Source organism: Miniopterus schreibersii (assembly GCF_964146895.1).
Source record: "Miniopterus schreibersii genome assembly, chromosome: 16".
In the NCBI taxonomy this organism is placed as follows: Eukaryota; Metazoa; Chordata; class Mammalia; order Chiroptera; family Miniopteridae; genus Miniopterus; species Miniopterus schreibersii.
Genome location: NC_138116.1, coordinates 27,157,927 through 27,184,230, shown reverse-complemented (window position 1 = coordinate 27,184,230; position 26,304 = coordinate 27,157,927). Strand labels below are relative to the sequence as shown.

The 26,304-nt window shown below is 49.0% G+C and overlaps 1 protein-coding gene across 1 annotated transcript in view; it reads right to left on the bottom strand.

The window, feature by feature from the left end:
* MYO1D (myosin ID) overlaps window positions 1–22,679 on the bottom strand; it is a gene marked incomplete at its 5' end in the record, with an annotated part of 245,060 nt that extends 222,381 nt beyond the window's left edge. The window contains one exon of the mRNA XM_081115977.1: window positions 22,585–22,679. Coding sequence (XP_080972103.1) covers window positions 22,585–22,679 — 95 coding nt within the window. The remainder of the gene's footprint in view (window positions 1–22,584) is intronic.
* Between the last annotated feature and the right edge of the window lie 3,625 nt (window positions 22,680–26,304).

Here is a 26,304-nt window from a genome sequence, read left to right as displayed (position 1 = left end):
TCCTAGGTGAACTTTCGGAAGAACGCCAGACCTTTCTGCAGCCGACCACCTATAAAAATTTCAATAATCAAGACAAGATACGGAGATGAGAGTATAATTCTCATCTTCGTCGAATCATCACATGAAACAAAGTAACCCTTTAAATACTGTGCTGGGTGTCTTACGTTATCTGACTCCACTTAGGCCCTGCATCTATTAGGAGAAATCTCAATTTGGGGATTCTTCCTACCTGGTGGGCATGAGCTGGAGGCGGGACTCCAACGCCGCGCCACTTTTATAGAAGGAGACGCCCGCACAGAAAACGGCCGTGAGGTTTTCCGCGGGACCCACACGAGGAAGGTTAGGAGAGCTTTGGAAACCAAGACCACGGGCTGCTTTGTTCACATACTCCAGGGAGCAATTACAGCCCAGTGAAGGGAAAGTGAATTGCTGGGCGGAGGCGAAAGGACAGCGGCCGCTGGTCACCTTTCCTCCGCCAAAGATAAGCGGCAGGACATACTCGGGAGCTGTCTCATCGGGACTTACACAGAATGCTGCACCGGGCTGCGAGAGCACCGCTCGCAGGCTGAAAAGACAAGTTCCAACAGAAGCAAGCTGAACACTGTACGCAGCTCACGACAGTCCCCACACAGCAAGACCGAGGGGGGACGACGGTCGGTCGCTCGTGCAGAAAGTAGCTCCTCTGCTGAGAAGGGGAGCAGCTGATAAGCCGCGACGTTCAGGCGCGCCCCACGGGACTTGTGAAATCTGTCGTTCTGTTTCACAGGAGTGCAATAAAAACAGGCAATGAAAACTGTGCCTCCCTCCCTTTCCCTGAAAGCAGTTCCAGCGTTTAAGATTAAATGAGATTAAAGAGGGAGGATATGAATCCTGGACCAGGAAGAACGCCGCTATAAAAGATATTATTGGAGGCAACTGGCAAAATCTAAATACGGACTTTGCTACTAGGCGACTATCTCATGCCATGTGAGGTTTCCGAGGCTCTCCTCGCTCCTGGGACGCGCACGCTGACGCAGGGGGGTGTAGGGGCTTGGCGTCTGCAGTTCACTCTCGAATACGAGGTGACAGAGCAAACGTCAAACTATTGGTGAATCTGGGTGACAAGTACATGGAAATTCCTGTAACTTTTCAGAAATGTGAAATTATCTCTAAGTAAGAAGTGACCCCAAAAAGTTAATTCATCTCTCTCTTTAAATTTAAGAAAACAAGTGGTTCTGTCCAGCGGGTGTGGCTCAGCGGTCGAGCATCGCCCTAGGATCCAGGAGATCGGGGTTCAATTCCCGGTCAGGGCACATGCCCGGGGTTGTGGGCTCCATCCCCAGTCGGGGGCGTGCAGGAGGCAGCCGATCGATGACTCTCTCTCTCATCACTGATGTTTCTCTCTCTCCCTCTCCCAGCTTCCTCTCTCTCTGAAATCAATTTTTAAAAAATATTAAAAAAGAAACAAGTGGTTCTGTGGCAGTCCCATCTCAGAGTGGTCAAGGAAACGGGACGGTCTGGATGCTGCAGAGGTCTCTGCTGTGCCTGAAGGGTCGCCGGACTCTGTCCTTAGCTCCCTGACGGTCATGCTGGACCTGGAGCGGACTCGCTCCCGACAGAATACACACTCGGTTAGTGTGGTGTCAGTGGGCGACCACCTGCCACTTGCACTTGGTGCAGGTGCCATCTCACTCCAGTGCCCTGTGCCCTGACTGTAAAGATATGTCCTGGGCTCATTCAACACATAAGTCCCAGATGTCATATTTGTTCCTTAAAACATATGTTTTAAGGGAACAGCCCTGTAATAAAGAGGCTCTGGATGATGCCAAGCTCCCTAACATTCCCATGCATCCAGGTTATATAAACATTATTATAAAGAAGATATATTGTTAAAAGTAAACATTAGGTAGTAACAGCTATACACCTGGAACAAGCAGTCCCTTAAAAATCAAGCGTAAGAACATGATTAAAGCCTGAATTGTGGTGTTTCATGCACTTTCTACAGTTTAAAAGAAAACACAGAAGGAAATGCACTTTACTATCATGACGTGTCATCCGCAAATTACATGTCTAACCCTTGCGCTTATTTTAGAAAGTCTCCTCACTAATTTGCCTGCGTTTTTGAATAGCAAGTAATATGTTTTCAATCACGAAAGGTTCCCGGGAAATTTTTGTGGTAAAAACCGGCCTTCCACTGGCATAAAAATCCTCGGTCCTACTGCAGTCCTTTGGGAAGTAATATATATTTTTTTCATCATCATCAAGCAGCGTTTAAACCAATTTAATTTAATAGCTACTGTTCCCGAGAACGGTTGTTTACAAATCCACCGAAAACTGACGTCACTCAAAACCCCATAAGAGGAAAAAATAACAGTAAATTGGATAAAGAAATGATTTCTGCCCGGCTAGGCGTGGCTCGGCGGTTGAGCGTTGACCTAGGATCCAGGTGATCGGGGTTCGATTTCCGGTCAGGGCGCATGCCCGGGTTGTGGGCTCGATCAGTGACTCTCTCATCATTGATGTTTCTCTCTCTCTCTCCCTCTCCTTTCCTCTCTCTGAAATCAATAAAGATATATTACAAAAAAAAAGAAAAAAAAAGAAATGATTTCTTTATAATATTTTAAGAGAGAATCAAACTATGTGAACGTTTCTCGTAAAAATAATAATTATCCACTGATGTTTAAATGGACAGCTGTCCATCCCTAACACATCGCACGACGATTGCTCTTTTACCACCTGTACTAGCAATACTATCAAAGAACGCAGACATTTCCTTTGGGAAAAAAATTGTATGCATGTTAATTTTTTAAAAGGAATCTTCACGTAAAAGGTCTGGGCAGCCCACAAGCGAAATGGCTTTGTACAGGCTCCGGTGCCTTCTCTTGCACGGTTTCTCTAAACTTCCACTGACCAAATCACTAGTGCACCTCCAGTAACATAGTAACACTGCCTTTTTGTTGTTGCTTTTCCCTAACTCAACCCTACCTACACTGTTTCTTGTTTAAGATCCATGTATACCAATCTTGTAACAACTTGTTTCTTTTTTATTACCAACTTTTCTACAACTTAACTACAAGCATTAGTTAGTCAAGGTCTGAACAGGGCTTGTTCACCAGATTACGGGGGAGTCGACCTCTGTTTCTTTTCACTCATTTATGACAGAATGAACCTCCCCGTACGTACAGTTATTTAAATATCCTTGTCAGGAAATTCTTTTTTTTCAGATGACCAACTGGTTACTTTGCTTTCCCCCTGCACCTGGGCTGCTAAAAACTACCAGAGAAATCTCCAAGATGGACAAATCGGCGCTTTGCAGCCTCAGGAGACCCTTGGACGTTGCTTGGTGACCCTCCTAGGTGTCCTCAAGCAGCTGCCCTGACCAATCACGGCATCAAAAAGGAAACCTGGTCACCTCCCCCTCGAGCTGTTTCTACCACTCCCTTCACTCCCAACCGACGTCTTGCCTTCTGCTTCACGGAAAAATAAAACCTATCGGACAGAAACGACTCCAGCTGCCTACCAGCTTACCTAACATCCACCCCCATCCTGAGCACCCTCCCTCCTGTCCCTAGAGCTCGGGACCCCTCTCTCGCTTCCTCCAACATCTCCAATTCCTATGAATATGCCTACATCGCGCATCGCCCATCTTTAGAAACAACATAGCCCTGGCCGGGCGGTTCAGTGGTTAGAGTGGGCCGGCGCACCAAAGGGTCGCAGGTGTGATTCCCAGCCAAGGGCAGGTACCTGGGTTGCAGGTTCAATCCCCGGTCCTGGGAGGCAACCAATCGATGTTTCTCTCTCTCCCTCCCTTCCAACTCTCTCTGAAAATCAATGGAAAAAATATCCTTGGGTGAGAATTCACAAAAAATAAAGTATGCAAGTTTTTAACTTAGTTTATAAGCTTTTTTTTTTTTTCCCTCTTTGTGAGGTGCATGTTTGAAAGTCACCTTTCATAGGTACTTCTTTCAAATACAGGCAAAAATTACCTTCGTTCCCTAAAAAGGGAAAGAAGTCAAACACTCTTGTCACTAGCAACGTCGACTGCTGGAATCAGTCCAAACGAAAGAAAAATAAAATCTCATTTTTCACCTAACACAGAGTTTCTTTTCCATTCATTCCAAACGCATGGGGATTTTAGTTTCTTAATCAGAATTACCACGAGGATCTAACTCGTCGGGGGTTCGGAAGAGACAACGATGAGTCCCGACGGAGTCTTGAAATTTTATAAGACTTTGAAAAACAGGTCTCTTCCTTGCTTAACTATTTAAAATTCCTCACAAGTGAGTCATCTTCCTCCAAAAAAAAAAAAAAAAGCCAAGTTCCACCTGAAATAAACCTGAATGGGAAGACCTGGCACACCTCAGGAAATGAGCTTCGGTCTCTTCTGGCCTAAAGGAGGAAATCCTGGATGCAGCCAACAGCAAACAACACATCATCCCGCCGTAATTCTTGCTGCACTTTGGGATACACGATATACTTTACGCGGTGGTGACAGGTTTAATTTTATTTGACGAACTAACGTCAGAAGGAGTCTGCGCTTCCTGTACGCAAACCAACCGAGCTAGTCCGGCAGGAGCCGGGACGGAAAACATCCCATCGACGTGCGGGTCTGGAAGGCATCGGAGACGCAAGATGAAATTGGAGAGGAGCCTGAGGAGCCGTCATAAATCCAGGGTGAAGGCTGGCCCGGCGCGATAAGATCCCCAACCACAGCTCCGGGCCAGAGCCGGGTGGGAGGCGGGGAGCTGGGCACCCCGCCGGGCGGGAGTGCGCGGCCCGGTCCCCACGCCGTCCGAGTGGCTGCACCGGGGCACCGGGGAGATGCCCGCGCCATACACAAGCGTGCGTGTGCGTGTGCGTGTGCGCAAATGCCGCCTCACACACGTACGTCTATCCCACACTTGGCAGCGGCTCTTGCTGTCTCTGCAGATCCCCGAAGGACGGACGGACGGGCCTTCAGCGGACATCGCTGACGTGAGGCTGCCGACGATGGCCTGCCAACGTCAAGGGGCCGGGGCCGCGCCAGCTCCCGCCAACCCTGAATTGCCTGCCGATTCTTCCACGGCTTCCTCGACCGTTTCTCTGAAGGCTCCTCGCTGTCTTTTTTATCGTAAAACACATTTTACTGGAGCGTGACAGACGTGCACGAAAAAGGCGATGAGTTCCCACAGTGCGGGCGCCCGGACACGCCGGTGTGACGACGCTCGCCGCGAGCGCCCCGGCAGCGCCCTCAGCCTCCCCTGCACCCCCCCAACGAGCCAGGACCCTGGCTCCTCACACCACGGAGCAGCGCCGCTCGGTTTTTAATCTGCAGAGTCGGGAGCGCAGAGCGGGGATTGTCTGCGTCTCCCTTCTCTGGCCCAGCGTCACGGCCGCGAGGTTAAGTCACGCGGGCACACGCAGCCGGGGGCTCACTCACCTGTGTTACCTAGTTACGCGGCCGTACAGACGCCACCATTTACTTTTCCACCCGCTGCTGAGGGAAAGGTGTGTTCTCCCCAGGTTTCGGCTCTTCCTCCTCACTGCCTGTAACATCCAACACTGTTTCCACAAGGCAGGTCTAGCAGTATTTTTTTATTTTTTGCATGCTTCCATTCAAAGATTTTTTGGTCAATTATTACGGATCAAAACAGTTCCTCAGAACCCAAACCAAGTAACGGAAAACGAGGCCGTGACACGGTGAACGAGGCCCGCGGCAAACACGGTCGGCTCAGGAGCGTGGCACAGGCTCCTGGGGACGCGCGGAGGCCCTGACGCCGGCCCAGGCCGGGGGGCTGCGGGGCTGCCCTGCACGGCCGGAGGGCCTTCATCCTCATCTCCTTCTCCGTCTTTCACAAGGACACGTCAGATCAAATGGCATTACCGAGGCAGCGCTGGGCTGAGCCGCTTTACCCAGCATGTATCTCAGCTGCCGTCGCCGGGAATGTGCGCGCGGACGCTCTTCATGGGTGATGGTTTCTGGAAACAGCGTGGGCCGTGCACTGAGCTTTGGTGAGTGAGGCCACCTTACAAAGGACACAAGGACTCTGGGGGTGTGGGGGGGCAGTTTAGACAACAAGCACTGGCACCTCCATCCCGCCCCGTCCTGCTTGCAACTGCTGCTCCGGATTCCGGGGGATCCCATCTCCCTCAGGGGTCTCACCTTCAGCGCTAGACCCTCTCTTCTCTCAGATGTCTCTCTCCGGCCTCTTTCCTATCATCATCTATCCACACTCAACCCTCCAGACTTAAAAGTCGCGGAAGATGCCCCGCCGGGCGTGGCTCAGCGGTTGAGCGTCGACCTAGGATCCAGGCGATCGGGGTTCAATTCCCAGTCAGGGCACATGCCCGGGTTGTGGGCTGCAGCCGATCAATGACTCTCTCATCACTGATGTTTCTCTCTCTCTCCCCCTCTCCCTTCCTCTCTCTAAAATCAATAAAGATATATTAAAAAAAAAAAAAGAATTCACAGAAGAACAAATATCCATCTACAACCTCCTGCAGCTATGGCCTTCTCTCCTTTCCTCAGGAACAAACTTCTGGAGAGCCTGGTCACATTTCCAGTTCTTCACGCCTCCCCGCTCACTGTCCAACCGCCGCAGCTGGTTTCCAGCTCGACCCCTCAGCTGAAGCCACTCTCACTGAGGTCACCCGTGCCCTCCCTGACGCTGCATCCGATGGACACCATCCTCACCTCGCCTGACCTCTCTGGAGTGTCCGACTTTGCCGACGACACCCCTTCTCTCTTGACTTTCGTGATATTGCACTCTCCTGTTTCTTTCCAGCCTCTCTGGATGCTCCTCTTCACGATCCCACTCGTGTGCTTCTCCTGACTGTCCCTTAAATGCAGATGTTTCTCTGGGTTCAGTCCTGGGCCCTTTTCTCAGACTTCATGCTCTTTTTTCTGATAATCTGCGTCTCACGGGCACATCCCACGGGCACCTCAATCTCAACATGGGGGAAGGTAATGAGAGACAATCTTCTTTTCCAATATTCTACACATACAGCCAGTAACCCGCCCCCCCGCCCCCCTGGTGGTATCATTGTCCCCTACCCCCTTCCAGGTGTAAACAGCAGCCGGGGTAGTAGAGATGGGCTTTGAAGTCACACCAATCTGTTTTCAGTTCAAACTGCCTCTTAACTAGCTCTGTATGTGACTCTGAGGAAGGCACTGTCTCTCTCTGAATACGTTTCACATCCCTACAATGACTATGACACCTACCTTGTAAGCTTGAAAAGATTCAAAGAAATGAATGAATGAATGAACTTGATTAGCTAAACACCACGTAACACAGAGCCTGATGGCTGGTAGCTGTCCCAGTCACCAGTATCTTCCCCATGTTCCCTTTTATGGAAACTAGTCCTATCTCCCAGACCATGCAACCTTTAAAGCAGCGCTCTCCTATATGAAACCTCCAAACCTGTCGGACCAGTCTTCTCACTGTCCCCGAACACATCCTGCCCATTTATGGAGGACGTGTGCACGGAATGTTCTCCCCTGCCGTTCTTACCTCACGCATACCTAAGTCTTACTCATCTCCAACACCCAGCCCAACGCTATACCTCTACGAAGGCCTCCTCAATCACCAGAGCTCACAGAAACATCCTCCTGGTCGGAACTGTAGAGCACTGGTACCCCCGCAACCTGACACTTAATATACCTTAATATACACTACTTTACGGGGTCACATACTTGGTCAATGCCCATTAACTTCTTGTAGGGAGATATATACAGTCCTTAGTGTACACAGTGTCTAGCAAACAGTTTTAAGGAACACCTATTGGTTGGTATGAGAGGTCAATCTCTGATTTGTAAAAACTGAAGGCATAAACATCATCTAATACATTCAACTATTACTTTAAAATATGTATGCAGATACCCAGAATCTTAGAAATTGGGACTTAAGAGGCCACGATGACCCGTCTTCCAGGTGCACGACATCCCTTTACAGCACAAGGAGTCTTCTAGGGGCTTCCTAAGAAAGAAGCACTAGTTCAGTGAGTGAACTTGCAACTTGTGTTGCAATAAACCAGCACTACCGGAGACACACAGCATCCTCGGGGAACCCATCTGATGTCTAGGTAGCAGTTACTTTGTTTTTAAAGCAATCTCAAACTTAAAACAAAAGTTGCAAGTACCTTCTTTCTTCCTGAACTACTCTGAGAGTAGTTACTTGCTGACTACCACCCATTTGTGTGTCTTTCCTCCAATGACATTCTCCTCGGCAACTACAACACAACCATCAAATCAGGAAACTAGCATCTGATACATTTACCAACAATGAATTTACAAACCCCATTCAAACTCCATCAAATGTCTCGATGTCCCTTTTAGCAAAAGAATCCAGGTCAGAGTCATGCTTGGCCTTTAGTTATGTCTCTCTACCCGCCTTCATTCCAGAACAATTCCTCAATCTTTCCTTGATTATCACGAACTCGACATTTCTGAAAATTATTTTGTCGATTGCCCTTCAATTTGAACTTGCCAGATGTTTCCTCTGGTTAGATCCAGGTTATGCATCTTTGGCGGGAATGTCACACAAGTGATGCTGTGTTCTCACTGCATCTATTCACATGGTGTGTGTTCTGATTTGTCCCATTACTGACTCTGCTCCTTCTGACCACTTATTAAGGTGGTTAGTGTCTGCCTGTCTTCTCCATTGCAACAATATTATTATTTTTTCTCATTGGTATTAATTGATGAGCATTTTGTGGGCAGATACTAAGTATCTCAATCCTCACTTCTTACCAGAATTGTGCACATTCAATTTGTAAGGAACAGCTGATGTCCGCTGAGAACTGGAGGACTGCTTGGTGGCACTGGATGACATACCAGAGCTATCATCATGTCTTATGTCTTGTCTCTTCAGTCATTCTTAAGTGACATAGTTTCAAGTGCCTTATCACACTGAGCATTCTTTTCTGAATGAACACCATTCTGTCTACATAGCTTGTTTAAAAAACCATATAAATATATATATATATATATATATAAAATCTCATCCTCAATTTTATATATATATATGTAATTACACACATATACATATATATGTGTGTGTGTGTATATATATATATATATATATATATATATATATATATATATATATAATAAATATGGCACTCTAATCTTCCCCTGAAATTCATCCCTGCCTAAAAGAATCAGGTTTTGTTCCGGTATCTACTCATAGTCATGTGTTTCCACATAGTCATGTGCTTCTGGAAAAGTGAGCTCCATCCTCAGCTCTTGACTATTCTACATCGATCATGATAACCACATTCCTGGGAACCAGGGTTTAGTTATCTGCATGTGACCAAATGCTGACCAGTGAACCACGAGGAAGTCTTCCAGGGCCTTCCTAAGAAAGAAGCACCAGACCAGCAGATGGTTCCCTCTCCTTCCTCGGGAGGTTACTGTGCGTGGAAGGGATGCACAGAACCGCTGTGACTACCTTCCAGTAGCCTGAGGACAAAACCAGCACAAAGGCAGGGCTGAGATCATCACAGACCAGTGGAGCCAGAGCCCTTCAGGACTGGCCAGAGGGGCTCTTGCTTAGACTTCTGGCTGTGGGAGATAATGCGTTTCCTTTCTGCTTGGTCGGTGTTCTTTTAGTTGCAGCCCCCATCATTCTAAATGATACTGGGTGGAATGGGAACTGTGCACCCCTCCAGGAGAGGCGGGATGGGCCTGAGCAGAGCTTCCAAGTCTATAAGGTTCTTGATAGAGGCCAGGCTGACGCATAATATAGGCTATTAAAATCCTCATCTTTGGCACTCCTAAGGTGTTAGTTTGATCTTGTATTGTTGCCCCTCGGTAAGAGCTAGGGATTTATCTATTGTTACAGTGTTAGCTTTTCCATTGTTTCAACCCATCCAGATCTTTTTAAGTTTGTTTTGAGTGGGTAATAATGAAGTTATAGAATTGCTACTTGATTGCAAAGCAATACAGCTAGGAAGAGAGGAAGAGTAGAATAAATAAATACAGAGCTAGGATACAGGAGATTTTTGCTCCAGTAATAACTATGCCACTAAACTAGTGAAGAATCCTGGACAAAACACATACTGTTCCCTAACTTCATGCATCTGTACATTGGTGAGATAACTCCAAGGTTCCTTTCTGGCATTCAAATTCTATGACTCAGAGACTTCCTTAGAGACTGTATGACTCAGAATTCTTCTTTTATTGCTTGAAGCATAAAATCAGGAAATAAAAAGCACCCCCCCTCCCCGAAAATCAGTGGTAGTCTATTAGTCATTAGAGAGATTGACTTATTTCAAATCAACACCCTTGGGCCGCTCTAGGGCTGCCTACTCCAATAAACAGTTTTGCTCTGCTACAGATCAAGACGGGACTGTTCGTACGCACTATTGCTAAATGAAAAGCATAGAAAGTAATTGCCAAGTCCACGCTCCACTCACCAACCTGACAAAACCAAACACTCCGAACAGCCACCAGGCCTGGGGAATTCGGGCAGCTAAAGGAAAGGAAGCCCAGGTACTTAAAAGTCTGCGATCACCCTGAAGTGACTGCAAAGTGTGAGATGTGTCAAGGCCTTCAATCACTCCCCGGGCACTTAAAGTCGGAATCCTTCACTTCCCAAGGCCCTTCGCAAAGCTGACCCTGACTAGTGCCCCCTCATCACCTGTCCCCACTCTGCCTGGAGACTCCAGCCTCAGTTTCTGAAACACACCACCCACCCACCTGTCTGTCTGTCTGTCAACATCTCCCTCCTTCCTCCCTCTCCCTGCCTGGCCTATACCACCCTCTCCTACCTGAGTCCCTCACCGCACACCTGCCTCCCCCGCCCCCCGATTCCTACCCTGCTCATCTTAAAGCCAACTTCCCATTGAAATGCCTTCTCTGTGACACGTACGCACACCGCAGATCCACCCCAGGCACACCGAGGCCATTCCCCCCATGGGGAACCCCGCTCTTTCCCTCCCTCACTACTACCCGTAATTATTCTTTCGTTGTAGACCAGTTCTGCGTGTCTCCCCAGCTGGCTCGTTGGCTCAATGGGAGCAGAAACTGTGTCTGTCTGTCTGGGGTGCCCCTGAACACCCAGAGCTGCCACCACAGTTCCAAAGCCAACTCAATGACATGGAAGAACGCTTCAGACACTATGTTGTTTGAGAAAACTGTTTACAAAACTATATCTTGCATAAGCAGGAAGATTCCACATTTTAAACTATATACAGTTATACATGTACAAAAGAGTATAAGGAAATATATTAAAAGTATTAACGAAAATGAGGATACCTCTTTGCGTGGAGAAATCTGGTAACAGAAATAACATAAAATATGCTGCCCAATACAATATACAGAGGATGTGTCATAGAATTGTACCCCTGGAACCTATATAATTTTATTAACCAATGTCACCCCAGTAAATTCAATAAAAATTAATTTAAAAAAATAATAGCTAAAAGGAAATCATATAAAATATGCTAAATGTGCACAACTCTAACCAAAGGTTGACGGAACAGAAAATGTGTTGCAAGGATGAAGAACCAACTGTGACTATCAAATAAGTGAACTGATTTCATAACCATCATAGAACTACCAACACTGACTGTCTCGGTAAGTGACCACACAGGTGCGAACATACCGATCAGCTCACACTCCAGTCACTCCCCAGTTACCTTGAACAGAACACACCTGCGGAGTGGAAACCATCAGCTTAGGACGGTGGTCCCCAACCTGGCTGCACATGAGAATCACCTGGGCATTTATGAGGCTTAACAAATGCATCAGGCCCGGCTGGCATGGCTCAGCCGTTGAGCATCGACCTATGACCCAGGAGATCCAGATATATTAAAAAAACACACACACACAACCCCCCCCCCCCAAAAAAAAGCCAACAACAAACACATCAGAATCTCCAGAGGTCGAGTCCGTGGAGTCTGTATGTTTGTAAAGCTGGGTGACTCTGATGCAATGCCCGATGTGAGAACCCTCCCCCCAGGATAAATCAAGAAGTCAAAGTAGAGGTTCCTTTTCAGTACCCGTTTCAGATAAAACAGGAACCTAAGAGGCAGGGATGCAAACACTAATAGCTTCTGCCAACAGCGGCGGCCCACCGCAAATCTAAGTGTGCACAGCGTGGAAAAAATCCACTAAGCATGCTTTGGTTTGTTCCAACCACACAGATGATTCAAATACCAAGGGCAGCAATATGCTTCAGAGCAGCACCTCACCGACTCCGAGCTCAGCCTTGGCCTACCTGCCTGTCCAGCCAAACGTCTCAAAGCAACTGAAAAATACCTCTGAGCAGAGAAGATAAAAAACAGACTTCTCAGAACTCCTGTCCTGCAACTGATACGCCCGAGACAACCTCTCGGTCTCCCTCAGCACGCATTAACCCCTTCTCCACAGAGCTCCCCTCTGTGGGCCCGTCGCAGAGGAGATCAGATCTGTCACTAAGGGGGAGACGGAATTCACAGGGAGACGCACTGCGTCAGACAACAGAAAGGCACCCATAGGCCCTAAAATATTAAATGGTTTAGCTCAATCCCGTGTGGAACAAAACATTACACATGTCTCATCAACCCCAAGGGCATGAAAACGACTGTTCAAAATGACGGTCATGATGATCTAAGTCATTAAGGAGAAAATTAAGTCATATACTTCTCTCTGGCTAAGGGACAAACACGAGGACGCATTAACGTCTGAGTGCCCTCGATGTGCTAAGAACAATGGACAACCCATCTCTCATCTCATTTAATGAAATAACCTTGTAATGTAGGGGCCCGTCCCATTTTTAAGACGGGGCAACAGAGGCTCCGAGGACTGAAGTAAATTGAAGTCACACAGCCTGTAGTACAGCCGTGGTGCAGTTTGGATCCCTGAACGATTTCCTTTGCTCATGATTTTAAACTGCACTGTTCAAGTCATTTTGGTTGGGAATTTTTCCGTGTGTGTGTTTACAAGAGTAAAAGCCAGCTGGAAAACAATCACCTAGACCGGTGGTTTTCAAATGTTTTTTTTTTTCCAATGTGATAGCATTTTTTTTTTTTTTTTCTGGAACAAAAAATTCCTTGGAGCCCTAATACACAGAAGCCCTACCCCACCCCACCTAGAATCCTCAGGCCCCTCCATGGCCTGGACACACAGAATAAATGCAGATTAAAAAAAAACAGCACCCACCTCAATAAGCTGTCGCTGGATTTGCTGTAGAAAAGCACGTCCCTTATTCAACAAAGGATACAAAGTATACAAAAGCATCACGATGCTGGTAAAAATGTTGTCCAAGTTGAAGATCGGCAACAACAGGAGAAGAGCAAGATTACAGAACCACTAAGGCCTGTGTCCCCCTTGGCATCACGAGTCTGAGCTCCACAAGACTTTTAAAAAGAAAGAAAAAGTCCACCATTGCACAAAGACCCTAAATATATTTCAGGTGGTGGTGTTTCCCGCCCCCCCCCCCAAGGGTAATGGTAGTTTCACTTTCCTATCTTCCCAAAGACTGGAGTCACAATAGCAAAATCAGGTTATATAATGATATAAAATACACAAAAGAGAGTAAATACATAGTTCAGACAGGAACCGGAGAGGCAGAAATATTATGCGTTTGTTTCTTCTTTTGCTGGTCGAGGTGAGAGCATTTTGCACATAATGCCTGGAAATAAGCCTGTGGGGATAAAGGCGACTTGGCCCTCGACCTCGGGGCCCGGGAACTGGCAGGGCAGGTTGAATGCCACGAGAAGCTCCTCACGGTTACCTTACTGACATTTAAACCGCTCTAGAGATGTGTTGGCTTTGAGGGTTTTTGTTTTTGCTTTTTAAAAATAAAGTCTTAATTATAGGAACATAGGCTAGAGCGGCAGATAGGCTAACTCAGCCTCATTACCGAGGACTGTTCTTATCATAAAATCACCAAGACGTCTGCTAAGAGCCAAAACCGAAACAACCAATTTAGGGTTACCCAAAATAAATGTTAAGGTTTTTTAATGGAGTTTGACCTTTTTTTTTTTTTTTAATTGACTATAACATTTTTCTTGACTTTATATGGAACACAAAGCAGCGGTGTGAGGGAGGACCATTCGGGGTCACCCTGACCCTCCCCCCCCCCATGATGCTCTATTGTCCAAGTTGCTCAAAGCAGACTTTGTGGTCAGAGGGGGAAAGACTGCTTGAGTTTCTCTTGGTGTTTGCTCCATTGTTGTAGATGAAGCCACTTTTCTGACTAATTTATTTGCTTCTGGCACTCATGTGAGCCTTGTATGTACATAATGGTAGTAATTACCCCCCTCCCCCAAGTCTTAGTAATACGACTGTGGGAGCTACGTGGAGAGGAGCTCAAGCAAAGTTGTGCTTGTTCCTTGATTTATCTTTTTTCGCCTATCCCATACTTTCTTTCGTTCTTTCTTTTTTATTTTTTACAACCCTGAATTGGCTCATGACTCTTGGAGAAAAGCTATGGTCAGCAGCAAACAATCTTATTAAAGCAAAACAGCTCTGCCCGAGTTAATGCTTTAATCTCATTGAGGTGAAATCCATTTCTATTCCGTGCATCAAGGAGACAGGACATGGGGGCGATGAAGGAGGCCTCATTCAGCCGTCACAGGGACCTCTCCCACACGGGGAGGTGTGCCTGGGAGTATAAACCGGGGTGTCTCCAGGGCGAGGCTGCGGCAATGAGGAGACTGGAAGGCAGGCAAAGAATCAAGAAGGACCAGCCGGTGCTCTCGAGTCCCTTCTCCATCAAATGAAGTCATATATCAGACCCTTCAAATTGGTCAACTTCCAAAACGTAGACCATTCCTATTGCACCGATTCGGCGTAAGAACATTTTCATTTTCTTTTCTAGGCCCAAAGATATGACACATTTTTTAACGGAGCGAAGCTTTTCCCTGGCACTCTCCCGCTCTGCCATCGGGGCCCGCCTCCCCGCGAACCAACCGAGCTCGCACGACACCCCGCCCGGGCCTCCCCTCCCAGGTGACCTTATCCCTGGTAAGGACATGCTGCAAAATTATTTCTCAAAAATGAAATTCTCAGTCCCTCCTTCTAACTGATCTCATCTAGGCTGAGAAAGAACGGGCCGAGCTAGTTTACGTTCCTGCGTCTGGGCTGCACTGGACGTACTGGACCTCTTAAGGGGATTCTCATCAGCAGAACTCAAACTCTAGTTGGAAGGATCCGGGGCAGCATAAGACAGGAATGAAAAGAAGTGCAGACAATGCAGAGGGAAACGTTTCTGTGCAACGGAAGCTGGCCAGCAGCACGGCCAGCCCACTCGAGCTGCGTGGGTGAAGGGAAGAAAAGGTTAGGAAGGCGGGGGCCGCTGGGCAGTGGGGACCGCGTGAAAGGGCTGTTTCCAGACGAGACGATCTACCTCCAACAAGGGTCTGCTCAGGTTCTGCCTCCTCACAGAGCATTTTCTACCGACTCCCAATCCTATTTTCTCTTTTTTTCTGAGTTCCCTCAGAGCTCTCGTATATAACACATACAACTCTTAATTATATTGTCACCAGCCCTCTTCTTTAAAAATATGGTATGTTGATTCCTTCTCTCCAGGAACCTCTTAAAATAATTGTCTGCACTGTTCCTGTTGGCTCGGTAATATTCTATTTCGCGTTGATTCGTTTATTAAGGCAGCTTTTACTCCCAGGGAAGCTACCCCTCAGAGAGTGACTTCGTAAAAAGTAACCCTCACCAAAGTATCCAACGCAAGGTTAAGTACCCAGCAAGAATTCAAGTACATAGTTGCTAGCTTTAAAGGCAGGAGACTATATTAACAATACAGAAGGTGTATCGTTATAAAAGGAAAGAAGTTACATATTCAAACAAACAAACAAAGACTTTATACTTTAAGTTCCTCACCCAGCTACAGTGCCTGGGGTTTTCACTGTCGCCAACCTTCATGAAAGCAGAGAACAGTGACACGCAGAACAAAATATTTTGGAAATTTTTAATATGAATAGCAGATTTCCTTTTCCAAAGAGTTGAAAACAATTTTTAAAAATTAAACTGTGGTGCCCCTGGAGGGAGCAGGATTATGGGTATGTGTAAGGTGACAGTTATGGAGAGAACTGGAAGTAGCAAAGGTACCCGATCCACAGGGCTGGGCCAGGGGATTGAGGAGACAGAGGACCACCGACTGAGCATCTGCTCTGCCACAGGTTCCACGCCGGGTGTTTCACAGGTGCTATAATTTAATCTTCACAACAACACATCATCTTTACAGATGAAGAAACAGGTTCAGGGAGGTGAGCTAACTTGCCCAAGGCCACATAGGTGGTAATAAGTGGACAGAAACAGGATAAGGTCCAGAACGGTCTCCAATGATTTTGCTCTCTCCACTGGGTTACCTCAACCCCTTCTAGAACATTTTTCATCCTTGCCACCCAAACCAACCAAAGCAATCCAATCTGTCTTCATGAGGAGGGAAGAAGTGAAAATAGACCTTCAGCAGCTATGGGGTTAGGGCAGGGAGGTGGGGCCATTTGGAAAGGATTCAAGAAGACTGTTAACATTAGCTGGGTGGGAATCATGTACCTGGCACCGACCTGGCACTTTTTATACATCATGTGACTTCATCCCAAAAATCCTGAAAAAGGGATCCTTTTATACAGTATAAGGAAACTGAGGCTTAAGCAAGTTAACTTACCCTAAGTCTTAATGCTAAAAAGAGTAAAAGTGAAGCTGGGATTTGAACGTGGCCAGTCGGGTCTCAAAGACTGTGCTCTTTCCACGGCTCCTGTCGCAAGCAAGCCCTCCCTTCCCTTCTTCCCATAAAGGTCAAAAACTAACGTCTGGGGAAACTGTTCCATTCAGAGATCTAACCAGTAATTATATAGCAGTTGAACTGAAAGGAGCCTGCTTCCCACAGGAAATAAAACTGTCATCTCAACCAAGGAATGTAACAGACAAAGAGAGAGGGGCTTACAATGTATACTTTAAAGTGCTGTTGCCCTCTGAACCCATTTATGGAGAGAGCTGACGTTTTTATAGGCCGTCAGTGAGGCTCGTCGACAGCTCATCTACCCGGTGGGGCTTCGGCCACCACGGACAGCAGAGCTTCCCAGTAGATGGAGTGAGCAGGGGTTGGGCAATGACACAGGGATCCGATGCAGCCCCAACAGCAACACGGCAATGGGTGCCAGGGAATGACCATAAAATGGGGCCCGTCCTTGGGAGAGGGTCCTTTGTGCTGAGCTGGCTCAGACTTAGGTGACAATGTCAACAAACGGCTCTCCCCATTAGGATAATTATCCACAAAGCAGACAACTCACACATGGGTCATTAAATAAACACATTTCTACCTACGCCAGAGCCACCATTTTTGTCCCCAAGCTAAGCCAAAAGCCAAAGCTCATCTCTTGAATGCAGAAGTCGAACCCTTCAGAAATCTGCAATGAAACGCACACCAGTAGCGGCTCCTGAGTGCTTGATTCCACCCACATCTGGCTCTATTTGGGAGCTAAATTCAGCAGAAGTCTCCAGGGTCAACAAATGACCCTGAATAAAAATAGTCTTGGAAATCTGTCATGGAGAGGCAAAGGAAACAAGACGGCAGGGTGATTCACTCCAAATGGCAGCTCCAAAACCCAAACGCTCATTTTTGTCCCAATATGAAGCCAATGTGCAAAACAGGCACAGAGCAAACTGTCCTTTTCCGAAGGCCTCTAAAAGTGGTTGCCAAAGAATTCCACATGGAAGCCAAAAAGATTTAGTGTGCCATTCACCTCTCCTGTAAATCTAACCAGAGCTGCTTCTAACTGGAGCTCTGAACCAATCGCAGGTTTACACTTGCTTGAAGACCACCCAGAGCATCTAAGGTTTTGCCCCTGGCAAGCGAGAGGGATCCTTCATCCCACCAAATTTTCCAAATGACCAGAGTGGCAGAGGCCCAGCTGGGCGTGGCTTAGCGGTTAAGCATCGACCTAGGATGGAGGTGATCACGGTTTGATTCCCCGTCAGGGCACATGCCTGGGTTGCAGGTTCAATCCCCAGTCGGGGCGTGCAGGAGGCAGCCAATCAATGACTCTCATCATTGATGTTTCTACCTCTCTCTCTCCCTCGTCTTTCCTCTCTCTGAAATCAATAAAGATATATTAAAAAAATAATAAAATAAAATCAGTACCATATTTTTTAGAAGACTGTATGCTGTTTAAAATTAAGGAGTCCACTGGTTGAAGAACCATAGGCCAAGTATTTGACCGCTCAGGTAACTCGTTTTAAGACGTAGTGAAAACACACACAGGTGCCAGATTCTGCAGCAGGACAGAAAACACAAAGGGACCGGAGGCGCATCTGCATCACAGCCACTCGCCTGCCCTGTCCCCTTCTGATGCTGCATTCGTAATTTTCATTCTTTTTTCTTAAAGATGGTTCCCCACCTCCTCAACTGGAATGAGTTTCGAAGGACCACAACACCTGGACCCACCTCTGGACAGGCTCTGTCTCTGAAGATCTCACAGCTTGCTGGGGGAGGCAGACATGCAGATAACAACATACGATAAATTCTCTAACAGGATGACCAAGTGTCGGTATATCCTGGGAGCAGAGAAGTAAAATGAACCCTGATGTGAAGGATTAGGGAAAAGACTTCGCAGAACTGGCCTCAGAGGATGAATGAATGTGACAGGCGGGGAGGGTAGAGACGAGGGGAGAGCATGCCAGGGGAGTGAGAACAGCCTAGGCCTGTGGTTCTCAAATGGGGACAATCCCCCCCCCCCGTCCCCCAGGGGTATTTAGCGATCTCTGGGGACATTCTGGTTCTATAAATGGGAAGGGAGGGGTGCCACTGGCATCTGGGGGCTAGAGGCCAGGGATGCTGCTAAACACCCTACAATGCACAGGACAGCCCCCCACAGCAAAGCATTATCCAGCCCGAGAGGTCAACAGTGCCAAGGCTGAGAAAACGGGGTCCAAGCAAAAGTATAAAAGACATAGTGTGTCAGGTTAAAAGTGAGAAGTTGCCTGTAGCTTTGGCAAGCACGGCGCTTTAAATGACTGCTTCTATGGAAGAGAAACGCCAGTAGGAAGTGAGGGGAGGAAAAATTAAAATTCCAAGGAGCCAAGGTATAAGGCTGAGCCGATCCCTTATTCTTAAAACAGAAAAAGTTAGGAAACCGGACTCCTGGAAGCCTAAGGTGTATTTCTTCATCCTATGAAATGAAAAGCACGACTCTCGGGGATGCTGTCCTGGGCTCGAGTCCACTCCAGGGCGGCAGTCTGCATTCCTCCCTTCACGTGGACGGCTCAGTGAGGAGAGAGGAGCGCAGCGAGGACCTCATGTTCCACGCGGCTCACCCGGGCGGGACTCGCACTCAAGGGGGTGCAAAGCTGCTGTGAATGCTGGAGAAACTCCAGGACAGGAATGGCCCGAGCAAAGGGGCTCCAGGTCCAAAAAGGAAGCGGCTACGAGGAAAGCAGAAGTTGGTCGGGGCTTCAAGTGGTCATTAGGGTTGTTGGCAGGAGCCAGGCCCGACCGTGAAGGCAGGAGGGGCCTGTGCAGGAATCTTACTCCTGGGCACAGACCCTTGAAAATGGAGCGAGGAGCTTACCACGGCGCCCCAAACCACCAGCACCTCCACCTCCACCCAAAGTAAAAACCAACAGAACAAATTTCCCCTAGCAAGAGACTTCTAGGAGGGAAAGGCGGCAGCCCTCAAGATACTAGCGGTCTGGGGCATAGGGTGAAAAATAAAAACTGAAACTCCTTCCCAGATATAGGTACTAACTCGCACTAATCCACATAAACCTTTCATCTTGCCTCATCCAGACTCATGTGCACAGACTCACACCTACGTCAGTCTTTAAAAATAGCAACATGAACAGGAAAGTTGCATCAATTACGGCAGATGTCTAAAAACCAAACTTTAGCTCCAACAGGAAAAGACAGTGCCAGCCTAGTAGCAAGATTAGATAATTCTCAACGGACAATGTCATAAAAGCATCAAAAAGGGGAGTGAAACATTCCTGTTTTTTCTCTCTACAAAAAATGTTGTCGTAGGAATGGACTACGTGCTCAGCAGTGTGCTGGGTGCAGCTGTCAGAAAAATTGACATCAGGTTTGGATGACACAGACCCCTGAAACAACTGCAGCCTTACGTGCCTGTCGGTCTGCCGCAGGCCATAAATGCAAAACAGGGCCTTGCAGAGGAGCCAGGTGGGGAGCAAAGGACAGGACATTCCACGTGCAGTGAAGAGGAGAAGCCTCAGCTCGGGGAAGGCAGGAAGGACCGGGCACAGGCACACCTAGGACTCGGAGACGAAATACACTTAAATTTCACCTAGATACAACCATAAAGATACACACGGTATGGCCCAACCACCCATGTTCCAGGACATGAAAACACTACACAACATCACATAAGAGCACCTGAATCTACAGTGGGTTTCTGGTCACTTTCTGCAAAGTAAAACAAGTGACCCAGGGTCACAACAGCATGAGCCCAGGGGTAATCGAGGTGATAAGAAATTCAGAAGACTACAGAGAGGAATGCTTTCCACCTGGGTCTTCAGGGTTTACAGCTGGAGAGGAAAAGGGAGCAGCTACCCTTTGCTGGGATCCTGTTTACAGCTACTGGGAACAAGCTACTCCCAACTTACAAGTAAATCATGAACAAGCACTGAATCTGTACCATGAGAACTGCAGCCAGTTCTAAGAGTTGTCGAGTACACAGATGAGGCACATGAGATGAACCACCAGAATCTCGACTGATTTGGTGACCAGGCACAAAGGCAGACCTAGAAACCTGGGCATTGGCCAAGGTCGTGCTAATGAGAGCTGGGCATTCCTCCCACAACTCCTTGCCCTCCAGATAATGTATTTGCCATCACCCAGAGTGGGCTTCCGTGCCCCCACACCTCTGCTCATGCCCCGTTACCCACCTGGCACGTTCTCCAGCTGGACAAACCCTACCCATCCTTCGCAACTCCACCTCTCTCCTCTCCACATGGCGTTCTAAGCCGGCCTAAAGCATCTCCCTCTTTGAACTTCCAGAACAATTAGCTTATACGATTACTTGGCAGAGAATCACCTAAGCTCTATAAGGCTTGATTAACGCTTCTATTGTTTTCTTCACCAATTATTTAAATCGAGAGAAAGTTTCGCCTTTCTCCCCGTCTTTACTGACATGACCCCTCTTTGAGAGGTAAGGGACACGCCTCACAGTTCTTTGGATCCTTCCACCCTACCTTGCAGAGCCCCTTAGTACAGTGTAGAATTAAATTGCAAAGTTCTCTTCTGTGCACCTAGGAGTTAAGTTTGGCTCACACTGAAAATCTTTCTTAAGATTCAAACCTCACACTTAGAAACTGCCACCGATGACACATGAAGGCAAAAGGGAAGATAAACACTGGAAAATCCTGAAGATCCTTCTTATTTTACACATGAGGAAACTCACACATGCTGCCTGAGGTGTGTTTGTTAACAGGCAGGTGTAGAAAATAGGCCTGGGCCCCTGCTCCATCCTCTGGGACACAGGGACATCTGGCCAAGAGCAGATGAAGACTCTACGGAGTTGGCAATTAAAAGATTAAAATGTTTTTTTAAAATTTAAATCGAGGCTGGCAGGGATAATTAATACTGAGAAGTGGGGTTAGTTAAGCACCCAAGCCTAAATTATGATTGCACTTCATAAAGCTTATGGTGTGATATTTAGCTTTAAACCTTACCAGAAATGGCGCTGGAACTTCCAGGAAACACAGACCGAAGCTCAGTTACTTGGAAATTCTATTTACTGTAATGTGTGTTGGGTTTTTGTTTTTTTTTTTAAAAAAAGCAACACAAAAACACTAAAGTTCTGCTCACATATTGCTCTATCAAAAGAGAAATAATCACATGTAGAAGACTTTCTAAAATAAATTCGTCCTTGGGAGCGCATCTGGGGGTGCTGAGCTGCCCCTGCGTCTGCAAGGATGTCAATAACACAAGGGCTCCATCCACGACTCCTTGGAAAGACGGAAACCATGAATGCCTTGTCAAATTCAGACAGTTTATCTTGGCACTGGCAAGCCGAGCAGTCTCTTCCATGTCTGGAAACGTGTCTAATTACGTGTAGAGAGTAACTAAAAAATAGCCTGTGTCCTGGAACAGACAGCTCAGGGCTCACTCCAGAGCATCCCGAGCGACGTGATGGAACCAGGCCAGGGGAGGGGACGGGGCGGGGAATAAAAAGAGAAAAAACAAAACAAAACACACAACAGCAGCAAGTGCGAAGGCGGGATGCGCCCCTAGTCCCTCCCTCCCAACAGCCCTCGAGTCTTCCCAGGACTTCGGGGCGGCCCGGACTCTCCCAAAGCTCTTCTCCTGGACGGCTGTTTCCATGAGGTCACCGGGCCCGCCCACATCGCTCACCTGGGGCAGCGCACCAGCCGGCTCGGCCCCAAGGGCTGCCTCCAGCTCCGCACCCCCCTGACCCCCCCACCCCCCACCCCCCGCGCCCCGACGGCGCCCGGGGACACCCCCTCCCAGGGAGGCGCAGCCCCCTACACGCCAGCGCGGCCGCGCCCCGGGCGTCCCCTCCCGGCGAGGAGCCCCGGACACCCCGACTCGGGCGGCGCTCCATCCCTCGCGCGCGGCGCGCCCCGCACCCCGCACCGGCCGCACGGCAGGAGCGCCCCCTCCCGGGACAGCGCAGGCTCGCGCCCCGCGCCCGCCGCTCCGCCCTCACCTGAGCCGGAGGTTGGCCATGAACTCGGGCATGGAGACGGTGTCCATCAGCACGAAGTCCGCCTTGCCGAACTCCAGGCTCTCCTGCTCCGCCATGGCGCCGGCGCGCGCTCAGGTGGGCGCCGACGGGCTCAGGTGGGGGCGCGCTGGGGCCGCGGGAGGCGGCGCGGGGTGCGCGGCGAGCTCGGGCGGGGCCGGGGCGGGGCCGCGGGGCCGGGGGCTCCGGGGGAGAGGGGCGCCGCGCTGCGCTCGGAGGGGTGCGGGCCGGACAGAGGCCGCCCGGCTGCTGCTCGGCGCGCGCTCGGTCCGCGCGGCGCAACCGGCGGCTTCCGCTTCTCCCGCGGCAGAGGCGGCGGCTGCCTGGCGCTGTGGGGGACGGGACGCCGGGACGGAGACGGCGGCGGCTGGTCCCGCCTCTGGCCTGGCTCTGGCCGCGGCCCCGCGGCCTCCCTCCCTCCCTCCGTCCCTCCCTCCCCGCGCCGCCCCGCCCCGCCCCGGCCCGGCCCGCCCCGGCTCCCGGGCTCCGCCCCGCCCCGCCCCGCGGCGCCGCCGGCCTTCGCCCCCTCACCTGGGCGGCGCGCTCGCGCGGGGCGGGCGCGGGGGTGCGCGGGACCCGGCGGGCGGCAGCGCCCCCTGGGGACGGCGCGGGGCCTCGCGGGGGCGGAGCGCGGGGCGGGACCCGGCTCCAGCGCCTCCGCCTCCCGCCGCCGCCGGGGAGCGCGCGGAGTCCCCGAGCCCCTCGCCCGGCTCTCCGCCAGGGGGACTTTAGGGTCCCGCCCCCCGCCCAAGCCCACGTCTGCTCCTCTGCTCTCATCCCCTCCGTCCCTGAAGCGGTGTTTCACGCCCAGACGGCGAGAGCGATGGCTAACGTGTGGGTGACAATAGAAGGGACCAGCGCTCCCAGCGCCTTGGGGAACCTCAGTGACTCGCCACCTGGCTAGGAAACGGCAGAGGAAGCTGCCTGTCCGTCCAGGTCGCTTGACTTAGGGGCCCCAGCGCTTAGCCACATAGCGGGCCGGCTGCTTTCCTTTGCCAGGGTTCCAGAGTCTTGTTTTTCTGCCACTCACCTGAGCATATCCTCAAACGTGTCCTTAAATATTTTTAATATATGTATGGCTCATCCCCCTGAGATTATTGTAGGCTTCCTGAGAACGGGGCCATGCCCTGAACTTCCCGATATCCCCCTTGGCACCCACCGGGTGGCTAGGGGACTGCCTTGCACGTGTGGGCATGAAGTCCACAGGGGTGCCATGGAATGGGATAGGTTTCAGTGGGCCCCAGTTTATAGATCCATTGGTGGAGCTTGGAAATGTCTTTTGGAACTTAGACTGCGCTTCCCGATGAAGATGCATTATAAGCGGCTTTCGAAGGCAGCTCCTCTTCTGCAGGTGTTTCCGCGAGGACCATCTTCTGTTCCAAAATCTAAGGGGAAATCTAGAAGCCCCCAAAGACCTGGAAGGACTCCAACTCTATGGGTGAATTTGAGATGGGTAACCTGAAGGACCCTGCCCAAGGCCTGCTTCAGCTGCCAGCCACCCACCCCGGCCAAGAGAGGGGAAGGAAAGCAGCCTGGCCACCTCCTGCCAGAGCACCTCTGCCATCAGAAAGCTGCCCACGGCCTTGCCCAGGCAGAGCCGCGGCCGGACGCCCATCAGCAGCTTGCTTTCTTCAGAAGACACCTCTCTGGATCTCAGCGTCCTCATTTGTGCAATAAGACCTCTGGGCTACACACTGTCCAAGGTAGGACTGTCCTTTACTTGGGTCATTGGTATGGGTCAGTCAGTGGCTACACAGGGGATTGTGTAGGGTATGGTAGTCATAAAATGTTTGTGTTGGTATGTTTGAACATAAGTAGGACTGAATTTCAAAAAGAAAAGCAAGGAATCTCAAATGTTGTACTGTTTGGAGCAACCAGGGACCAAACTCAAAAAACCATTAGCAAATGGGTGTATGTGTATTTTCTGAGCCCTGGGTTGCTAGAACCATAGAGATTGTACAGTGGATATGATTTATAGTGTTATACAGCTATGGTTTCAAATGGCCAAAGCAAGGGAACTCTTGTTTCAATTAATATCTCATGCAGGAGCCCAACCTATATAACATATACAGGACGTATGCAAAGGGTATTTTATAAGCCCAAATGAGTATATGATCAGGCATTGAGACAAATGAGGCTCTTATGATGAACCCAAATCTGTCCAACAGGGCTCACTGTCGCCTTACATCAGCCTTAGGATTCCAGTTTTCTTTTGCATGTTGTTTTGGTTATACAATATCAAGAAAATTCTGATTTACATGGGTAAGCAGTAATTTGTTACTCCTACAATTTTACATCCAGCCTTTTTATTTTGTTAAAATATATATCTTTATTGATTTCAGAGAGAGGAAAGGGAGAGGGAGAGAGAGAGAAACATCAATGATGAGAGAGTCCTCATTGATCGGCTGCCTCCTGCAGGCCCCTGACTGGGGATTGAGCCCCCACCCCAGGTATGTGCCCTGACCGGGAATCGAACTGCGATCTTCTGGCTCCTAGGTCGATGCTCAGCTGCTGAGCCAGGCCTGGGTGGGCAACATTCAGCCTTTTTAAAGGCCAAAACACAGCTACCAGGTGATGTCGAGCAGGTGAGCTCATTAATCTCCTTTATGGCAAAGTTTGAATATAAACATATTTCGATATATATGTTTGTGTTACAGTTGAAAATATACCAAAAACCAAAATAAAAGTTAACATCACCCGTAAGGAGATGCACTGATCTCATGAGTGATGTGATCTCCTGAAAAAGACATATCATCACTCACCTGATAGAAATGCATCAACTGACTCTAATCTTGAAAAAACACCAAGTAAACCCACATTAGGGGACATTCTACAGAACAACTGATCTGCAATCTTCAACAATATCGATGGCATGAAAGACAAAAAAAGGCTGAGGCACTGGTCCAGGTTAAAGGACCCCCCAAAGACACCACAGCTAAAGGCAATGTGTGACCTGGACTGGATCTCCAGCTAGGAAAATGTAAAGGACATTATTGGGACAATTGGTGAAATTTGAATACAGACCATGTATTAGATAGTGGCATAGTTAGCGTCGCTGCTAGTTTTCCTGAATGTGATCATTGTGATGTGGTTCTATAAGAGAATGTCTGTGTTCTTAGGAGATACCCTCTAAAGTGCTTAGCACCTCTGTGCCCCATAGCACCCTGGAAATGCCATTCCTGTTACATCAATGAACGCTTGAGCCTTTGCCCATCCCTCACTAGACTGTGCGGGCCATGAGGGCTGGCGCTGTGTCTGTTCTGTTCTTGGCTGTAACTCTGGTACCTAGCAGCACAGTGCCTAGTGCGCGAAGCTCTTAATAAAGGCTCGCTTGGTACAGGAATATGGAATGGTCTCTGAATCTATGGCTCATGTCACGCGAGGTTGTAAATCCATCCCCGTGGTTGATTTTTCTGCATTGAAACCAGTCTTTGTGCAGCATTTATCTCATTCTTGTCTCCTGCCCCTGGAAGCGGGTCTCGGGGCTGTGCTCCTTTCTTCCCTGGGGCCAGGCCCGCGCACTCTGTGTTCACCCTGGACAGAAGCTATGTTTAGTAAGCCCTGTGCAGTTGACAGCTGCTGCAGAGGAGCTGCTCTGGGTCATCCATGAAAATCACCTCTGAATCTTCCCCAGCAAATGTTTGCCCCTGTTCTACTTTCCCGGGATGCTCCGGGCTGCCCCAC